The 21,783-nt window shown below is 33.6% G+C and overlaps 1 protein-coding gene across 6 annotated transcripts in view; it reads left to right on the top strand.

Moving 5' to 3' along the window:
- LIPI (lipase I) overlaps positions 1-21,783 on the top strand; it is a 107,072-nt gene that overhangs the window by 53,661 nt on the left and 31,628 nt on the right. For all 6 annotated transcript variants that reach the window (XM_024352366.3, XM_054675195.2, XM_054675193.1 and 3 more), the window contains 2 exons: positions 9,545-9,656; positions 17,442-17,618. In XM_024352366.3, the coding sequence (XP_024208134.2) occupies positions 9,545-9,656; positions 17,442-17,618 (289 nt within the window). The remainder of the gene's footprint in view (positions 1-9,544; positions 9,657-17,441; positions 17,619-21,783) is intronic.

Here is a 21,783-nt window from a genome sequence, read left to right as displayed (position 1 = left end):
TATTGACATTGATACAATGCACCCATCTTAATCAGATTTTCCTATACACTTGCCTGTGTGTGTGGCTATATGTGTATTTGGCTCCATACAAAATAGTCATATTTATAGGGCTCTGTATCTACCACCACAATGAAGCTGCTGAACAGTTCATCACCACAAGGAATCCTTGTGTTGTGCCTTTATAACTACATACCCCATCCCCCCGCCTGTTGGTTTCCAATCCCTGGTATCCATTCACACATTTCTAGAACTTTGTTATTTCAAGGTTGCTATATAAAGAGAATCATCCAGCATGTGACCTTTTTAATTGGCTTATTTTTTCACTCAGCATAGTTCCCTGGAGGTTCATCCATGTAGCATGTATCAGTGATTCACTATACTTTTAGTGGCTGAGTAGTATTCGATAGTAATATATCCAGAGATATGATATATATATCAATACATATCGATCTATCTATCTATCTGTCAATAGGGGTAGAGATATGCTCCTATGGGATACTACTCATCAACTAAAAGTATAGTGAATCATTGATATATGCTACAGGGATGAACCTCCAGGGAATTATGCTGAGTGAAATAATATATCTATATATCTATAAATAGAGAAATACATATATCTATATGTTATATATCTATATTATATTAAATAATATATGTTATATGTAATTATATATAATAATGTATATATTATATATTAATATATAATATATATCTATATCTATATATTATAGATATCTATATATTAGATCTATTTCTCTATATAATAGCTATATAATATCTATATATAATATATATTGATATTATACTCATGTATATATAATATACATATATAACATAGATATTATATGTCATATATAATAGATATTACCTATATTACTATATATTATATATAACTATATATTACATATATATCTATAGGGATATATAGATACTATTTATGGAATATACATATACATTTACATAGATACAGGATGTACCACCATTTGTTTAACCAATCACCTGTTGAAGAGCATCTGGGATGTTTTTAGGTTTTGGCTATGACAAATAAAGCTGCTTGAACATAGTGTATAAGTTTTTGTGTGAATATGTCTTCATTTATCTGTCATAAATTCCCAGGAGTGTTATTGCTGGGACAGAAACTAATTGCACATTTAGCTTTGAAAAAATTTAACATGTTTTTTGGAGTGACTGTACAACTTTACATTATCCCAATTAAAATATAAGTGATCTAATTTTTCTGATTTTTTTCAGAATTTGGTGGTGTCATTATTTTAAAAATTCTTACGCATTCTGACAGGCATACAGTGATGCTTCAGTGGTTTTAGTATTCTTTGCCCTGATGGATGATTATATTGACTATTTCTTCTACTTATCGTCTTTGGCGAAATGTGTATTCATGTCTTTTGGACATTTTTCAGTTGGGCTTTTTTTTTAAGCTGTTGACTTTTGATAATTCTTTATATAATTTCTAAACTAGTCCTTGTCAATATTTGATCTACAAATATTTTCATACAGTTTGTAACTTGTCTTTTTATCTGTTTCACAAAAGCATGGGCAGAGAAAAAGTGATTAGTTTTGATGAGGAGTAATTGATCATTATTTTAGGTATGTATCACGCTTTAGGTGTCAAGTCTAAGAACTCTGTGTTGAGCCCTAGGTCCTGAGGGTTTTCTCCTATAATTTTTTCTAAAAATAATAGTTCTATGTGTTACATTTACATCTGAAATCCATTTCTATTTAGTTTTTTTTATAGCTCCATCATCATTTGTTGATAGGTTCTCTTTAATTAAGTGCTTTTGCATCTTTGTCAACAATTGGTTAAAATATATCTCTGTAGATAGAGATATATAATATAGATATCAATATATATTGATATGTTTATTGACATATGTTTGTACCTATTTGTGTTGGGTCTGTATTTTGATATGTATATTTTTTCATTTATGTATGTGTTCATTTCTTTTTCTAGTACCACATAGCATTTAATTAATGTAGCTATATAGTAAGCATTAATATCAAGTAGACTGATTATTTCCTCTTTATTCTTCTTTGTCATGATTATTTTAGATCTTCTAGTGTATGTACATTTCAATATAAATTTTAGCATAACGTTGTCTATATTTGCAAAAATTTGTCTGAGGTTTCAACAGAAATTACATTAAACACATTTTTCAATTTGGGGAGAGCTGATATCTTTACCATGCTGAATATTCTAATTCATGAATATGATATGTCTTTCCATATACTTTGATTCTTTGATTTCTTTAGTCAGCATTTTACAAATTTCAACATACAGATCCTGTGCATCTTTTGTTGTGTGTATACCACATATTTATTTTGGGGAGTAATTGTAAAATGTATTTCTAAATTTTGGTATCTCCACATTCAATGTTGGTATATAGAAATGAGATCGCATCTTTTGTGTTGAATTTGTTTCCTGGGAACTTGCTGAATTCATTTATTGTTTCTAGGTGAAAACAATAGATTCATTGGAATTTTCTATGTAAGCAATTATGTTTTCTGCAAATAAGAATGCTTTTATTTCTTCTATTACAATCTGTGTGCATTTAATTTTTTTAAATCTACTTACTGCCATGGCTAGAACTTCCAGTGCTATTTTGAATAATAGTGGTAAGCACAGATACCTTTGCCTTAGAGAAAAAAAAATGTAATCTTTTGCCATTAAAGTGTGATGTGACTTATAGTTTTTTTGTAGATACACTATAAAATTGAGTTAGTTCCCCTCTATTCCTAACTTGCCAAGAATTTTACCTCATAAATATGTGTTGGATTTTGCCATATGCTTTTAATGCATAATTGATATGATCATATAATTTTTTTCTTTAGTTTGTTGATATGTTGAACTACATTAATTGATTCTAGAATGTTGAACAAGCTTTGCATTCCAGTAATAAATTCTACTTGGGCTTAGTGCGTATTTTTAAATACATTGTTGAATTTCATTTGTTAATATTTTGTTGAGAATTTTTCTAAGTTCATAAGAGGTATTTGTTAGTAGTGTTCCTTTCTTATTGTCTTTGTCTGGTTTTGGCATAACAGTAATAGCATATTCGTACTACTATAATAATACAACGTCATAAAAAAAAGTGGGCAAGTTTTCCCTTCTCTATTGTCTGTTCTGAAAGAGATTGTGCAAGATTTGTGTTAATTCTTTAAATGTTTGGCAGAATTTTCCAGTGAAACCATTTGGGTCTGGAGACTTTTTTGGGAGGAAGTTTTTACTACAAATTTAATTTATTTAATAATTTTAAGACTATTTGGATTATCTATTTCAGCTTGGTTGAAGTTTTGTAGTTTGTGGTTTTTGGGGAATTGGTCCTTTTTTATAAGGTGTTGAATTATGAACAGTAGGTTTTTAAAATTTATCTTTTTAATGATTGCATTATCTTTGGTAATGCCTTTTGTTTTATTCCTAACGGTGATTTGTGTCTTGATTCTTTTTATTTTGTCTGTCTTGCTAGACAAAATGGTTTATCGATTTTATTGGTTTTTATTCAAGAATCAGATTTTTGTTTAATTTTCTATCATGTTCTGTTATTAAATTTCATTAATTTCTGCTTTGTTCTCTCTCTATATATTTCTACACACACATATATATTTTTGTATATATTTTATATATAAATATATATATTTCTACACACACATATTTTCTTCTACTCTATTTGGGTTTATTTTGTTCTTTTTCTATTTTCTTGAGGCAGAAACTTAAATTATTGGCCTCAGATATTTCTTCATTTCTAATGTAATCATTTAGTCTGTGAAATTTCCTCTCAGTACTGCCTGAGCTATGTCTCATGTGTTTTGATATGTTGTATCTTTTTTATTCTGTTCTATGTATTTTTTAGAGAACTCTTCTTTGACCATGGGTTATTTATAAGCACGCTGTTTAATTTCCACAGTTTAGAAATTTTCCTGTTGTCTGTTACTGACCTTTAGATTAGTTTTATTATGGCTAGAAATCAAACTCTGTATAAATTTTTTAACAACGTCCTGAGGTATTTTAGTAGTCAAGCATTGATCTCTTTAGGCTCATGCTTCATGGGTACTGGCAATACATGTGTATTCTGCTTTTATGGGTATAAAGTAATATTTTGTTGGTTGATCTCAGACATCATCAAGTCATTACAGCATCAACTTAAAGTAAAAAATCTCTAAACTCAACAGATACAAAGTTCTAAATCTTGTTGTCTAATTCATGTAAATCAGATTTGGCTAAAGCTCTGGATATAAGTACTTGGACATAATTTTTCTTCATCTGTGAACCTGTGAATCTCAGGAATCAAATTACCTCCCCCTCAAATACAGTGATGAGACAGGGATACGATACCAGTTATACGCATTCTTGTTCAAAGAGAAGAAAAGTAGAAGAAAAACAGAGTCAACACTCCATGCAATTTTTAAATTCAGCCAGGCAAGCTCCATCTGATTTAAAGGCCAGGAATAATTCTCTGTGGTTCATGGCTCTGCTCCCGGGGTTCATGGCTTCGCATGTTGGTCTCTTAAGAGTCCTTCTCTCTCTCTTTCACCCCCTTCTTCTTTAAATGTAGAAATGGTAGGATATGTTTGCATCTGAGTAGTTTTTTCATCTTGTTTCTTGTTTGTAGACATTTTCCAGGCCTCAAAACTGTTTCTCATTTTATACTCTGTTGCTTTTAGTCCAAGTTGGCACTATTTATACCACTATAACGTTCTCCAAAGCCTGGTGGATCTCCGTATATGTCACAGAGAGTCATTCTATTAAAAAAGAGACTCCTCCATATCTTTTCTAGACAATCCTGCCTCTATTATTGGCCTCTGCCAAGATGGCTAAAGGAATCTGTGAGTCATGTGCTTAATATTTTCAAAGACCCTTTTGTGTGACTAAATGCTCTGATTTTTAAAATCTTTCTGAGGGAAAAGGTTGTGCCAGCTACACCCTCAGCTTTTTCTCTAGAGCTTCATTTCCCATTGATAAATTTCTTAACATGGGTATCTTAGTAAACTTGCTAGGCTGAGGATTTCCCAAATCAGCAAGTCAGGATTCTTTTTAATTTAACGGTTTCATCTCAATTTCTGTCTTTCCTCACACAATTCATGATGAGCACCAAGGAGAAATCTGGCCACACTTTCAACCCCTGTCTTATAAATCCCCTTGGTTAAATATCCAATTTCTTCATTTACAATTTCTGCTTTCCACATAAATTGCAGTACATAATTCCACTAAGCTACCTGCCATGATGTAGTGAGGATTCTTTTTCTACCAGTTTCCAATAATATATTTCTAATTTCCGTTTGAGTCCTCAATGACGGCAAGATTAACATCCTTATTCATTCCATTAGACATCCATATTTCTCACCAACAGCCTTTTTGTAATGTGTATTTTCTCTGCCATGTTCCTTATTTCCTCCTGTGTCCTTACTAGCACATTTCTAGTTAGTTGAATAAACTAACAATTTATTCAAGGAAATCTAGGTTTTCCTATTATGTTCCTAAAAATTTTTCCAGCTTCTTATTTCTAATTTAGAAGCCACTTTTCCACTTGTATATGTTTTTTATAGCTATATCACATTATTTGTATCAAAATGTATATTGATTTTCTATAACTACACTAACAAATTACCGCAAATTTGGTGGCTTAAAACAACACAAATATATTATCTTAAAGTTCGGTAGTCCAGAAGTCTAATACAGATGTCACTGTGCTAAAGTCAAGGTGTTAGCAGGTGCATTCCTTTCTGGAGGCTCAGGGGAGAATATACTTTCTTAACTTTTCCAGCTCTAGAAATTGTTCATATTCGTTGGCTTGTGGCCTTTTCATTCACATTAGTGGGCTGAGTCTTCATATTATGTCATTTTGACCCTTTTTCTGCACAACATCTCTGTTTCTGATTCTCCTCTTTTGTCTTCCTCTTCCTCTTCCTCTTTTAAGGCCCCTTGTGATTACATTGGGTCCACCTAGATAATTCAATAAAATGTCGTTATTTTAAGAACAGCTGGTTAGCAACTCTAATTTTATTTGCAATCTTAATTATCCTTTGCTATATAAGATAACATACTTGTAGGTTCCAGGGATTAGGACAAGGATATATTTGGAGAGGCCTACAACAATTACAATATGCATACATTATTTATCACTGTTTAATGATTCCAACATTTAACCATTTCAAGTAAAATGTGGAAACCTCACTTCCATGTAGGCCCCTTTACATTCCCCACTTTTAATTATCATGATTTTGAATATTAGATTGTGTAAAAATTTTTGTTTCAATCCTTAACATTTACAAAATCAATGAGAAAAAAGATAACCTATTGTATGTACCCATATTTATTCTCTTCTCATTGTTCATTCTTTCTTCATAATGATTCATGATTATTTCATTAGTTCCTTTCTGTATGAAGAGATTACTTCTGACTATCTCTAAGGATAATTCTGCTAGTGAGATTTGTTTTTTACTGTTTCTTTGTCTGACAATGTCTCTATTTCCCCTTCATTCTCAAAGGACAGTTTTGTTGGATGTAAGATTTGAGGTTGGCAGTATTTTCTTTCAGCACTTGAAAAATGTTATATTTTCTTTTGACCTCCATGACTTTCAGATGTGAAATCCATTATGATTCAAACTGGTGTTCTCCTGTAGGTAACGCATCATTTCTTTCTGGCTGCTTTCAAGACTTTTATTTCTTTGTTTTTACTTTTGCAGCTTTATTATGATGTCTCTTGGTTAGAATTTCATGAGGTTTATTATATTTCAGGTTCACTTAGCTTTTTCAATCTGTGTTTATTTTTTTCACCAAATTTAGAAAGTTTCCAGGCATCATGTCACAGCCCCACACTCTCTTCTCTTTCTGACACTCTAATAGCAGAAATATTACATCTTTTATTATAGTCCCACAGTTCCCTGACGCTTTGTTCATTTATTTTTCTCCATCTTTTTCTCTCTGTCATTAAGATTGATTGGCCCTTAAGTTCACTGATTTCTTCTTTTATTACCTCCACTCACTATTGAGTATATCATGTGAGTTTTGTATCTGCAATTGTATTTTTTGTTTCTGTAATTTTGGAAGTCCAATGCACTATTCATTGCACGATGGAGCCACCTTTGTTTCTGTAATTTCATTTTTTTCTCTTACAACTTTTTTTCTTTGCTAAGGTTTTAATTTTTTCTCATTTTTTCAAGAGACATGTTAACTTTGAATCATTATTGTGATGGCTCCTTTAAAATAAATGTCAGATAATCTCAGCATCTAATTTATCTCAGGGTTAGCATCAGGTAATTTTCTTAACAATGTTGTGATTTTCTTTGTTCTTGGTATTATGGGCAATTTTTGATCATATCTTGGACATTGTATCTCTTGTGTCAAAATCTGAGATCTATTTAAAACTTTTATTTTAGCGGGCAGTTCCCCTGTTTAGGTGTTGGCTTTAGATATTCCAAGGCCGTGATTTTTAGATGCGTAAAACTTTCGGGACATCATATTTTCTCAGCGACTAACTTATTTTTTTGCTTTTTATGCATTTATACATGAATATGGATCTTGCTTCACAGACTATTTTATCAGACTCTGTCACAGCTACAAGTTGCCTCAGAGAGCCTTAGAATCTTTATTCTTCTTTTCTATCTTCAATATTATATCCTGTAGTGTTTTCCTTCCATTTCTCATTTAATAATACATATTAATTATAAATAGTATCATCAAATACTTCCTTATATTTACCAATTTCAGTTTTCTACATTTTGTCTTATCCCCTCCTTCAACTCCTTCCTTCTGGTTTTAACGTTTTCCTTGCTGAAGTATATCCTAGTAGTAGCTTTTCAATAGTAGTCTTTCTCAGTCTTTTTCTTTTTTTGTCTTTCCTGAAAATGTCCTTATCCTTCCCTCAGTCAGAAATGAAAAGATAGTTTAGGACAGAATTCTATATTGAAAGTTTATATGCTCAGCACATTGAAAATACGACTTCTCTTGTTTTCAGATACACTTTTTTTCATTTATCTTCTATCTAATTTTTCTGTGAAGATAATCTATCATTTCATCAGACTGAATGTATTCATTGATTTATTTTTTTATATTGTTATTTTCCAGTCTCAATGGTTTGTCAAGTCTGGATTAAAAATTAATAAAAAAAACCTATTTGTGCTACTTCAAAATAGAGATTCATGTCTATCTTTGATATAAAAAACTCTCAGAAATCAGCTCTTCTTCAAAGTTCCCCTTCAGAGCAAGTCAGATTTTCTTTTTTCAGAACCATATTACCACAATCCTGAAGCATTTTAATGTAAATTTGTGGGGGTCTTTCAACATATAAATAGTGTAAACTTAAATTTCATGTTTTCTGGAGTTTTATTTAATCTCAAGAAACAATTTATGTTTTCACGTAAGACCCAGACTGAAAAAATAGGAAGAATTTTCCTAATTCCTCTTTCAATGATGGGTCAGGGAATTTCAATTATGAGGTTTATGGCTCTGTGCAGGGACCTCCATTTCAGCTTTGTCCTTTAGCATCATTTCTCCTGTTCCTGCATGGAGGTTGACACTTCAGCCTCCATCTTCATGCTACAACAGGCTCTGAAGTCCCAGAGGGGTCCAGGGCTTCAGTTCTTCTGGCCTTGGCTTTAATTTCTCTTTGTTTCTGCTTTCTGACACTTCGCCTTCCTTCTTCAGAGCTTGGTTGCATATTGAAACATGGATTGTACACCTAGCATTTCCATGTATTTATAGTGGGAGGGTGGCTTAATCTGTAACATCTCAATATTCTATGCTGTCAGAAATAATCTGAGCAAGTCTGAATGCCCATTTGTATGGGCAAGGTGAATCAAAGTACTTTGCCTAAGGCCGTGAAGTAACTTCAAAGTGAGAAGTGTTTCCTTATACCTCTTGTGTCAGAAATGGGGAAAATCCAATTATAAATCCGTTCTGTTCTAGAAGGGGGGTGCACAAAACTTGGGATAACTCCTGTAGTCAAAATTTCCTGTACAGGCCTGGCAATATGTAGAAGTGAGTTCAGCATCCTTTCCTGTGCAAGATATACTCTACCAAAGTTTAGTAAAGGCAATTTGAATAAGAACTGCTATGACCTTACCTTATATATATATTCACAGTCATTCTGGAACAGCCAGTGAAATTAGGACTTACGTTTGCCAAGCAATAGCTGGTACTATTAATCAGATAATTAAGAAATCTTACCATATTCACCTTAGATCTGCTATTGAAAAGTAAAAGTTGCTTAATTGGCCTAATTTCTGAGAAGTTTTGTTTTTCAGACAAGCCAGTATTTAGGATCTATTTGTTCAATACTTCACCATACCCATTACTGGCTGGCAGGCTTTTTCATCTCTCATGTTTAAGAGTAGTCAAAAATTGACAAACAAAAGGTAAAATATATTACCCATTTACCAAATGAGTCCTCTCAATAATATTATTTGCATATGTAATACGAGCCTAGATTACATATCTATCTATACCTACACATATATATATATCTGAATATGTACCAAAACCAAAAATTAAAAAATAATGTGAGTTGTATTCTATATTTTTATTTTGTAGCCTATTATTTTGTTCTCAGTATAATTGTTCCAGATAAAACTATGATGGATGGCTCGTTTTCATTTAAATTATTAAATCAGCTTGGAATGATTGAAGAGCCAAGGCTTTATGAGTAAGTAAAATTTACTATTTTCTTCTCCCATATATTCAATGTTTGCTTTCTTCAGTATCCCATCCAACAGATAATTTAAATAGTGTAGTTTATTTTTAATCTAGAGAGTCTTAAAATGTTAAATATTAAAAGGATCTCATATGTTATATTCTAATTCCTTTATTTTACAGAGAAAGATAACATATGTTAAAGAGGCTCCCTTACTCTAAACAACTAGTGACTTTAAAAGTTCTAAGCGTATCAGGAGATGGAGACCATCCTGGCTAACATGGTGAAACCCTGTCTCTACTAAAAATTCAGAAAATTAGCTGGGCATGGTGGCACGTGCCTGTAGTCCCAGCTACTCAGGAGGCTGAGGCAAGAGAATTGCTTGAACCCAGGAGGTGGAGGTTGCAGTGAGCTGAGATTGCACTGCTGCCCTCCAGCCTGGGTGACAGAGCAAGACTCCATCTCAAATAAATAAATAAATAAAATAAGTTAAAGAGTAAAAGACGACTTTGTGTCTTTCTCTCTCTTATGACTCTCATTGGAATGTTTTTCCTAACCATATTGCCTTCTAATTCCCTCCAGTTTTCAGTTAATATCATGTTCACAGTGATGTGAATAAACGTTTAGTGACTTCTTTAAATAGAGTGACACAATTTTAGTGTTTCAGAGAACTATTCCCACCTACAAGGCTCCCAAACAATAGGGGAGGGTTTTGTTTTTTTCTCAATCTTTTATTTAACTTTTTATGTATGTACATATGTATGTGCAAGTGTGTATACATATTTTAAGGTTATATAATTATATAAAAGTGCTCTTGGCTTGAGCTTGTTGAATATATATTTCTGTGTTTAATAAATTCTTAAACTAGAAAATTATTTTTTTCTTAAATAAAAGAATGATATAAACGGGCACACTACCATATAGTTGTGGTTTCCAACCTGCTGTGCTAGACTTCTAACTAGCCATTAAATGATGAAACGATTTTCAAAAGGCTCACAGGCACCATATCTAGTGATTAAAAGAAATATAAAAGTGTATTTTGTTGTGGATAGACAGAGCAATTTGGCTTAAGTTTTGACTGGTTATTGAACACATTAGGGTTTCAGGAAGCATGGTTGGTATTTCCAACATTTACTGCTGTCACAGTATAGGTAGTTACAGTACATAAATTAACTAATTAACTAAATTAATGTGCGATGGACCTTGGACCTGAGTACATAGTGACATCTAAACTCTGTGAGCCAGGAGAAAGTCCCTGACTACTTATTTATTTGCACATTCACAAACAATGGCAGTGAAAGTATTTAATGTTACAGTATTATTAGCACAGGTAAAATCTGAAACAATATTAAAATATAAAAAGTAGCCATAGCTCATAATAGTAGGTAAACCTTTCAAACATTGGAATCCACAAAGAAAATAATGATAAGTTCACCATAACGAAAATATAAAATACCTGTGTACTGAAGTAACATAAAAACCATTCCATCAAGGGATGCCATGATTATCCTTAGAGATAGTACCCTGGGTTACAAGTCCAGCAAAATGTTTAAAATTTTGGATAAACATATGTTTAATATTAGATTGTATAAATGTAATTTTCTTAAAGTTAATAAAGACATTGCAGATGATTTAACAGTTGTATAGAACTGGTAGTGAAAGAGTAACAATTATCCGTTTTCCTTTCCCTTTTTAAACTAACCTTCAGTCACCCAAAGAAGATAAAAGAAATTAAACAAAAATTCCAATCCAAATTCTTGACTTTCGTCAAGACCCATCTTTTATTGAGAGAAACTTTTCAGCCCTTTTCACCTAATTTTGAACACTGAATGTTCTAAAATAATAACCAATATTATTCCATAATTGTTCATTACTTTAAATTGCTTACAATTGTATTTATGTATGTATATACGTACACATTCACACATGATCTATTATTTATTCTTAACAAAAACAGGATTTTTGGCTATTAAATTGATTTAATTGCTTATTCAAATTATTCAGCATCAAACTTATTCAGGCATTTCTCAAAATAATGGGGATCCAAACTGACACAGACAGTATTTTGTTCTCAAGAAAGTCACAGAATACTGGAGACTCATGCATAATTGTAGCTTTTAGTAAAATGTTTTATAAAAGAAGATCACTTAATGTACTGTTGGAGCCCAGAGAAGAATCAAGGAAGTATTTGAAAGCAAGGCAATACAGTCAGGGAACAGAAAGCATGTATCAAAAACCTAGAGATAGGAGAGTACCTGATATGGTTTGGCTGTTTGTCCCCACCCAAATCTCACCTTGAATTGTAGTAATCCCCACGTGTCAAGGATTGGACCAGGTTGAGATAATTGAATCATGGGAGTGGTTTCCCCCATACTATTCTTGTTGGTTCTGTAGGTTGCAGAAGACAAGAATTGAGGTTTGGGAACCTCCACCTAGATTTCAGAGGGTGTGTGGAAATGCCTGGAGCTCCAAGTGGAAATCTGGTGCAGGGGCAGAGCCCTCATGGAGAACCTCTGCTAGGGCAGTGTGGAAAGGAAATGTGGGATTGGAGCCCTATACAGAGTTCCCACTGGGGCACTGCCTCGTGGAGCTGTGAAAAAAAGGCTACATTCCTCCAGACTCTAGATTGGTAGATCCACTGACAGCTTGCACCATGCACCTGGAAAACCGGCAGACACCCAACGCTAGCCATGAAAGCAGCTGGAAGAGGGGCCGTACCCTGCAAAGCCACAGGGGTGGAGCTGCCCAAAGCTATGGGAGCTCACCTCTTGCATCAGCGTGTCCTGAATGTGAGACATGAGTTAAAGGGGATCATTTTGGAACTTTAGGGTTTAATGACTGCCCTATTGGATTTCAGACTTGGATGGGGCCTGTAGCCCCTTTGTTTTGGCCAATTGCTCTCATTTGGAATGGGTGTATTTACTCAATGCTTGTACCCCCATTGTATCTAGGAAGTAACTAACTTGCTTTTGATTTTACAGGCTCATAGGTGGAAGGGACTAACCTTGTCTCAAATGAGACTTTGGACTTGGACTTTTGGGTGAATATTGGAATGAGTTAAGACTTTGGGGGACTGTTGGAAGGGCATAATTGTGTTTTGAAATGTGAGAACATGAGATTTGGGAAGGCCAGGGGTGGAATGATTTGGTTTAACTCTGTGTTCCTACCGAAGTCTCACCTTGAATTGTAATAATCCCCACCTGTCAAGGGCGGGACCAGGTGGAGATAATTGAATCACAGGGGTGGTTTCCCCCATATTATTCTCTTGATAGAGAGTAAGTTCTCAAGAGATCTGATGGTTTTATATGGGGCTTCTCTATTTGCTCGATTCTCATTCTTCTCTCTCCTGCCACCATATGAAGTAGGTCATGTTGCTTTCCCTTCTGCCATGTTTGTAAGTTTCCTCTTCCTGAGGCCTCCTCAGCAATGCAGACCTGTTGAGTCAGTTGAACCTCTTTTCTTTATAAATTACCAAGTCTTGGGTATTTCTCCATAGCCACATGAGAACAGACTAATACAGTATCTAAATTCAAAAACTGCACATGAACACAAGCCTAGAACAGATGTTTCAAATTTGTTCAGAAGGCAAAGAAACTGTTGGTCTTGAGTTAATTTACAAACATTATATTCTCTGTGGAACAGCATGAAATAGTGATTAATTTTATTCAGATACTTGGATTAGTTAGTGCATTGTTGTGAAGGAATATAAAATATGGGAACATATACGCATGTGTTATAATCTGTCCACCTAATCTTGGCTAATGGGTTTACTGTTTTTCTGTTAATAATTATTTGCTAATACAGTCATTCATCATTTAACAATGGGAATATCCTCTGAGAAATGCATATTTAGGTGATTCTGTCATTGCTTGGACATTATAGAGTCCAAACTTAGATGGTATAGCCTGCTACACACGTAGGCTATATGGAGTGTAGCATAGGTTTATAACCTAGAAGCAATAAGTTACAAACCTGTACAGCATGCTACAGTATTGAATACTGGAGGCAATTGTAACACAATGGTAAATATTTGTCTATATAAAAATATCTAAGCATAGAAAAAGGTACAGTGAAAATATAGTGTCATAATCTTATGGGACCACTGTCATATATTCAGTCCTTTGTTGACAAAAAAATCATTGTGCAGCACATGAGTATACATTTAATTAATTATGTTTTGGGATTTTAATTGTCTTTAAGATGGCACAGGAGTCAAAGAATTTTAAATGATCTTTTATTTTCCTTTTTAAAATGGAAACAGGAATATTTACTCACTGTAGAAAATGTATAATATTATATAATAGAAAATAGGGATCACCTGTAATTATACCATCCAGGAATACCTACACTTTGCATTTGGTTTATAATCATTCTTCCCCTTCCTCCTTCTTGTACATGCCCCTATGTGCAGACATATGATTTTTTTATTTAGCAAAATTAGGATCTGATTGAAATGTGTTCTGCATCCTGATTTTTATACTGAATGTTATTTTTTCTATACTATTAATGATTCATTGGACCAGATATATTAATATGCCAATATAGGATGTTAAATGGGAAATATCAATATTGGATATTCAGGATAGAAAGATGGCCCAGACATATGAGTAATGGAGAGATTAGAGGGAGCAAGCCATGAGATAGGAGGCTACAGAAGTAGTTACTGTGATAATTCATATGAAAGATAACATGAGCCTGGATCCAAATCAGTGGGAACAAAAAAACAGGGTAAGGGAGATTCCAGAGGTTTTGGGGCTTTAGAATAGACGTGTTGTGTGTTTGCATGGTTAATTGAATAAGTGAACGTTAAGGAAAGAAACCAATCTAGAGTGACTTCAAGTTTTGAGCTTTGTGACTATTTAAAAAGTATAATGCTATTATACTGAGCTAAAAGATACATGCAGAGAATCCAATTTAATCCATTCATTACAAATTATTGAGTTCTTCTATAGACCCGGATCTGTGCTAGGAATAGGGGATACAATTCTGGACAAATTAAATGTCTGCTCTTATATAAATTAGATGTCTATAGCAGATAGATTTTAAATTAATAATAAAAATAAAACAATGATGTCCATCATTCTACTATTCAAACAATTTTTAATGAGTATCTACACAGAGCCAGGCACTGTGTTAAGTGCTGGGGATACTGTGGTGAGAAAATCAGTCATGGTCTTACTTTCATTAAGCTTGTAGCATGATGAGACATATAAGGATAGTCAAATAATTATAAAATTATATAAGTAAAATCTGTTCATAAAAAAATGTCTTGACATAAATCATAATGTATATAGAAAATTAAAATAGGGGATGTCAATTAGTGGGGTGACTAAAAGTTTCTCTATTGATGCTTATATTAGTCAAGTCCTAAATGGTGAACAGGAGTCATTGCCCTACTGCATTCCAGGCAGAAGGACCAATAAATACAGAAAATCTGAAGCATAGAGAAGCATGACCCACTTCAGGAGCTGAAGGCAGTTTAGTGTGTTTAAGAATAAAGGCTGGGGCTGGGCATCGTGGCTCACGCTTGTAATCTCAGCACTGTGGTAGTCCAAGGTGGGTGGATCACAAGGTCAGGAGTTCGAGGCCAGCCTGGCCAATATGGTGAAACCCTGTCTCTACTAAAAATACAAAAATTAGCTGGGTGTGGTGGCGTGTGCCTGTAGTCCCAGCTGCTCAGGAAGCTGAGGCAGGAGAATCACCTGAACCTGGGAGATGGAGGTTTCAGTGAGCCAAGATTGCACCACTGCACTCCAGCCTGGGTGACAGAGTGAGACTCCATCTCAAAAAAAAAAAAAAAAAAAAAAAATAGAGACTGGGAAAGTAAGAAAGAGAGGAGAAATCTAGAGAACACTTAGATATATTATAGAAATTAGAACTCATAGGCCATGTTCCAGAATTTATATTTTATTCACTGGGCACATGAAAACCACTGAAGTATTTTAGTTGTGGCAGTCAGGTTGAGGCCACAGTTGGATTTTTCTTTTGGAAAAACAATTTAACCACAGTGGATTGGAGAGATACAAAGCAAGATGCTGTTGCAGGAATATAGACATGACACAATGGTGCCCTGGGTTTGAAGGTTTATAGTTGAAATGGAAAAATGAGGGATTCAAATCAGTTTTGATATTTCAGAGGTAAAGTCAATATAAATTTCTGATAGATTGAATGTGGAGGTTGAAAGAAGGGCACTATCAAGGGTGAATCCTAGTTATTTGACTTGGGTAATAGGTGGTGGTGCCATTTAATACTCTGAGACAATGTAAGTTTTAGTTTTAGTATTTTTTTTTTTTTGGTTGGAGAAAGTGTTGGAGAAGATGAGTCATTTAGATATGAACCTAGTGAGCTTCAGGCATCCTTAAGATATCCACATGGACACGATGAATGACAGTGGATACATGTAACTAAAACTTAGCATACAGGCCTTAGCTGAAGGTAGAGATTTTGTAGTCATGAGCAAACTGTTGGTAATTGAAAACACTGGTGTGGCTGTGAGTTTGTATGGAAAGATAACACATTCCTATCTGGATATGTTGAATTTGAATTATCGCTGAAAAATTTGGATATGTTCATGGAAAGACATTAGTGATATATCTAATGACATTATAGTCTGTGAAAAAGAAGGTGGTAACCCTGCCAGGAGGTAGCAGAAATGGACTTTGAGCAGAATGATCATGTCCTTTTTCTGGTGTCTAACTGCTGCAAGGAATCAAAAAGAGAGCAGGAAAAAATATGAGATGGCAGGGAGTGCTGGGTGCCCTACTAGTTACTCTTCAGCTGTTCTCTGTGTGATCGTCACCTTTGATTAACCAAGTTGTTGTTGGCTCAAAAGAGAAACTTCTTTGAACTGATTTTTTAAAAAACTTTTTTTCCCTTCACTTCTGTCCTCTTCTTTAGTCCCTTCCCTTTCTCCTCCTTCTTCTCCTCCACCTCCGCCTTCTACTTTTCTTTCTCTTCCTTCATCTCTTCCTCCTACACCTCTTCTTCCTCCTTCTCCTTCTCTTTCTCCTCTTTGCCATCAGTTTTTTCTAGTGAGAAAAAGTGCAATAGAGTAGCTGGAGTTCCTCTTGGGGTCATGAAAGCCCAGGTTGAGATAAATGACTCCAGGGACCCACATTTCTGGCACATACGGATGAGAAATTGAGCAGAGCAGTGAGGAGCATTATTAGCTGTGTGGCTTTGGGAAAGACATTTATATGCCCTGATGCTCAGTTTTCTTATCTGTAAAATGGTAATACTCATAGTACCTAATAAAAGGAGTTTTTCAGGTAGTTAAATGAGGTTAAGCATGTAAAGCTTAATTACATTGTAAATGCACAGAAAATTGTACTTATTAAACACTATTTCTGTTTTGAATCTCAGTTCTTTATAAGTTATTGCTCTAGGTCAAAAATATTTGATAAAATATTTTTAAGTTATCCGTTAAGCATCTAGTCTATTTAAGGAACTGTGATAGTTGTTAAAGGGTCTAAAAACACATATAGGATGACTTCTCTAATTCTAGTCAAATGTAAAATCTAGACATCTACTCAGAAAGGCATGTCACTTTTTCCCAAAAGAAGCATTTTCAAAATAGTTCTATGAGGGAATGCATTTATTATTATTTTGCATTTATTATTTTGTTCTGTTATAAATTACGGTTTTAATTATTTTAATAAATACTGCAATAATATTTTGTTTGGCCTTTTCCCTATAATTTTGTTCTCTGTGGCCTCCCTTATTAGGATTATATTGATTTTAGAATTGAGTTATGTTTCAAATTATTAATATGCTGCGTGTATCAAATTTTCTCTCTAGAAAGAACAAACCATTTTATAAACTTCAAGAAGTCAAGATTCTTGCTCAATTTTACAATGACTTTGTAAATATTTCAAGCATTGGTTTGACATATTTCCAGAGCTCAAATCTGCAGTGTTCCACATGCACATACAAGATCCAGAGTCTCATGTTAAAATCACTTACATACCCAGAAAGGTAAGAAAATTAAATTTTGATTTCAACATGTTATCTTTTAAACTTGAAAATATTGGTTTCTTAAGTAATGGTTTAAAAATTCATGTATTCAAATATCTGTTTATTGTGTATTTCAGACTATATTTTACATAAATATTAGAATCTCAAAAAGGTATAAAGGTTCTTTTTGGCTTTAATAAAATTTATTTCGGAATCTCATTGTCTAATCAAAGAAAAAATACACACAATCATTTCACAGACACAATAAAGATTAAAAAAAGTAACACCAATGCCTGCCTTAGAAGTTTACCAGTAATTTCTTTCATATACATACATATTAACAGACTGGTGAGAGTCCTTTTCCACAATTTTTTAGATGAGGGTCAATGTCTAAAACTCTCTAAGGAAACATATGGTCACAGAAGATAGACTTTATCATGACTTCCAGCAATATCTTCTTTCTCTCAACTTCATTGCTGTTTACTTAGGAAGACAGAAAAGCCTATTTTCATCTGCTGTATCTAAGATCCTATGGATCACTTGAGATTCAACCCCAAGAATACGCTGACAGGAGTGAGGTTCTCAGATGTCTACTATAAAGGTGTGAGGAGAAGCTGACACTTTACATTGCAGTTTTATAGTCACCTGTCTTGGTTTGTCAGTATATCACAAATATCCCCATTCCTATTAAAATGTAACACAATCCTGACTGTCTGGATACCATTTTCTTCAAGACGACATGCTCCAGAAGTGTTTTTCTTATGACATTTCATATGCTCTTCTCAGTTCTACGTCCTCACAATCAGAGGTTTTCCCACTATCCTTGTTCCACATGGTATAGATGTACATGTTTGCTGTAGCAGAATCCATATTTCCATTGACAACACCCTGTGAAATCATTAAGAATTATTAAAAATCTCTTTTATAAGTTGGTCATCTGTCAATCTGCATGTATGAGTTGTCCAAACACTAAGCATCAGCTGAGAGCCTATAAAAATGGTTGTGTAGGTTGCTGGGAATCTCTCTTTTTAGTTGACTGTGGTGCTTCCTCTTTATTTCTCTTTATGTTCCTGTATTTATATATATTTATTTCCTAATTATCTTCTTGTCAATGTTAAACATAGTACACAAGAACCTGTGGAGAGTAAAAATAAAAATAATAAATGATAATAATATACATTTAGGTGGGGTCTATATCAACAGAAGAGAGTTGGGAAGTCATTTTATAACTTTTGGTGTGATATTATTTAGTTACTGAAAAGTCAATAAATCAGATGTCGCTATAATGGCAAAAATCTAGGAGTAATTGTATTGTTCCTTGCCTTTGAAAACGCCAAAATATCTGAACATTTTCGGCAGGAACATTAGCAATATCATTCCCTATGAAAGTATATAGTGGGGAGGGATCATGCCTTGAAGGACTAGAGCTGTAAGATTTTCAATCTTCAACTAATCTCTGTATCTGTTATTATTATTGTTATTTTTGCTTCTCATCACTCTCTCTTTTCCAAAACATCTAATACTTTTAATGGTAAAGGGCTACTGTATTTGGGGATTCCATTATCTGGTCATTAGAACAGCAAATACAATTATGGAGTAGGCATATTTCGCTGGGTTTTTCTAGAGTTTCTATAAAACACTCTTCCAGGGCAATTTTTACTCTATGATTCTGATTAAAATTCAAGTAGCATGCTGATTAAAGTTCACATCTTAGGGAACTTGATGTCAGGAAAGTACTTCCTAGGACAGATAATGCAAATAATTGAGTTGATAGATATTAAAATATTTATCAAATATAAGTGTAAGTTAATATACTAATTATAGTATAAATATAAAATCTAAATTATAAGTATACAAATTGGCCAAGAGTGGTGGCTCACGCCTGTAATCCCAGCATTTTCAGAGGCCAAGTCGGGAGGATCACTTGAGGCCAAGAGTTTGAGACCAGCCTGGGCAACAAGGCAAAATCCTATCTCTACAAAAAATTTAAAAAATTAGCCATGCACGATGGTGTGTGCCTGTAGTCCCAGGTGCTAAGGAGGCTGAGGTGGGAAAATCACTTGAGCCTGGAGGTCAAGGCTGCAGTGAGCCATAATTGTGCCACTGCACTCCAGCCTGAGCAACAGAGCAGGACACTGTCTCAACAACAAAAATATATATATATAATCTATTATCTATAATCTATAAATATACTTATATAATACATAATTATTATAATCTATAATTAAGCCATTGACCTAATATGCTGACATTTTTGTTTATTTCCTTTAGGTTAGTTTATGTATTCATTTATTTATTCAATGTTATTTCAATTTATTCTATTTTTTAATTATACTTTAAGTTTTGGGATACATGTGCAGAATGTGCAGGTTTGTTACATAGGTACGATGGTGGTTTGCTGCACCCATCAACCTGTCATCTACATTAGGTATTTCTCCTAATGCTATCCCTCCCCTAGTCCCCCAACCCCCGACTGTTATTTTGAAGATGCAAAGCCTCCACTAAACATAAGAATAGAAATTATATTTGTAGTCCACTAAGGCTAGGCTGTAAAGGGGCCAGGAGTTTTGCATCATTGTAATAGGGGTTGTTGTCCCCTTGTTGCCTTATTAATACCTTCTAAATGTAAAGTTGGAGTATAAATAGAGATGTCTAGAAGTTGTAGTGCATGCTTTCTTCCTGGGATTTAAATTTAAAGAATTTATATTATCCAGGGATGAAGTTTTCTCCCTGTGGTATCATAAATACAAGAGAATTTCCTCCTCAGTCGAGAGGCAGCACACAATGTAAATCTTGGCCAGACATCAGAAATTTAGCTAGAATATTTGCATATAAAACAACACATAAGCTCAAGATGAGAAACAGAAATTTAGTTCCATTCATGTGGATGGTAAAAAGAACCAAGGATAATCCACCCTCTGTGTACATGGGCAAATGCCAGGGCAGCTACCACTTTCGTCATTTAAGCAGAAGTGGACAAGAAAAACACAACAAAACAACAACAAAATGAGGCCTAATGCAGCATAGCAATGCAAGAAGAAAAGGTATAACAATCAAGATTTAGAAATAAGGTTGACTTTTTAAAAGATTTATAACAGGAAACAGGAGAAAGTTCCATAAAGCATTGCTCAATGTTCTCAATGGTAGTTAAGAAAACAAAAATCCATATAAGAACGAGTGAAGAGTGAGATGATGGGACAACTGATTGCAGTTAAAAGAAGGTTGGCTGAGTTTAAAAAAAAAAAACAACTAAAGTTATTTGGTATCAACATTAAAATAGTAAATAATAGATTTGACCAATAATGTAGAAAATATATTTATCAATAACTTATAGAATAAGGAGATATAAAAATAGAGAAAATAGGGTCTTAGGGTGAAATAACTGAAATGCAATATTTTGGATACCTAATGTTGCTGAAGAGGAGACACAGCAGAAGAACTAACTACAGATGTAATAAAAAAAAATTCCCCTTCAACTGAGGAAAAGAAGATACAGATCTCAAATGGAAAGGATGAACTGAAAACCAGGAACTAAAAGAACGAAAAGAACAAACATTTAGACCCATTCTTATAAATTTTATTTTAAAACTTTGATGATGAAGAGAATTCTGCAAATATTCAAAAAATTATCAACGGAGTAGAAGATTCAATGTTATAGCAATAGCCATTCTTGTTAAATGCACCTACAAGATTAACATGACTCCAGTCAAAATCTAAGGTAGATGTTGCTTGGTTGTTCCTAATCAACTTGGAATTACAAATAATAAGATGAGCCAAACAGACTGAATAATGAATGTAATGTTCACAGCTTTATGAAACAGTAATATTCCAAAACAACAATAAAGATATTTGATGCTTGAGGAAGAATATAATGGAATAAATGGAAAATTCCAAAATAGAATTTTATAGATGATAAGAAGAGCATTACAGAAAATGATGCTGGAATAAATGACAAGTGAAAAAGACTTTGATATGTCATATATCAAGATTAATTTTAGATATGGTAAAGTATTAAATGTATACTGATAAACAAAAAAATGGAGGAAAATCTAGGCAAATGTTTATATTTGCACAATAATGAAAGCCAAAACAGGAAACTGAAAGAAAAATATTACGGTTGCCTACAAATATACAAAATTAAAACTGTATGTCACAAACAAAATTAACAAAAGTAAACTGAGAAAAC

This window comes from Pan troglodytes, chromosome 22 (assembly GCF_028858775.2).
Source record: "Pan troglodytes isolate AG18354 chromosome 22, NHGRI_mPanTro3-v2.0_pri, whole genome shotgun sequence".
Lineage (NCBI taxonomy): Eukaryota > Metazoa > Chordata > Mammalia > Primates > Hominidae > Pan > Pan troglodytes.
The sequence above is the reverse complement of the archived record's forward strand: the minus strand, read 5'-3'. Positions and strand labels throughout refer to the sequence as shown.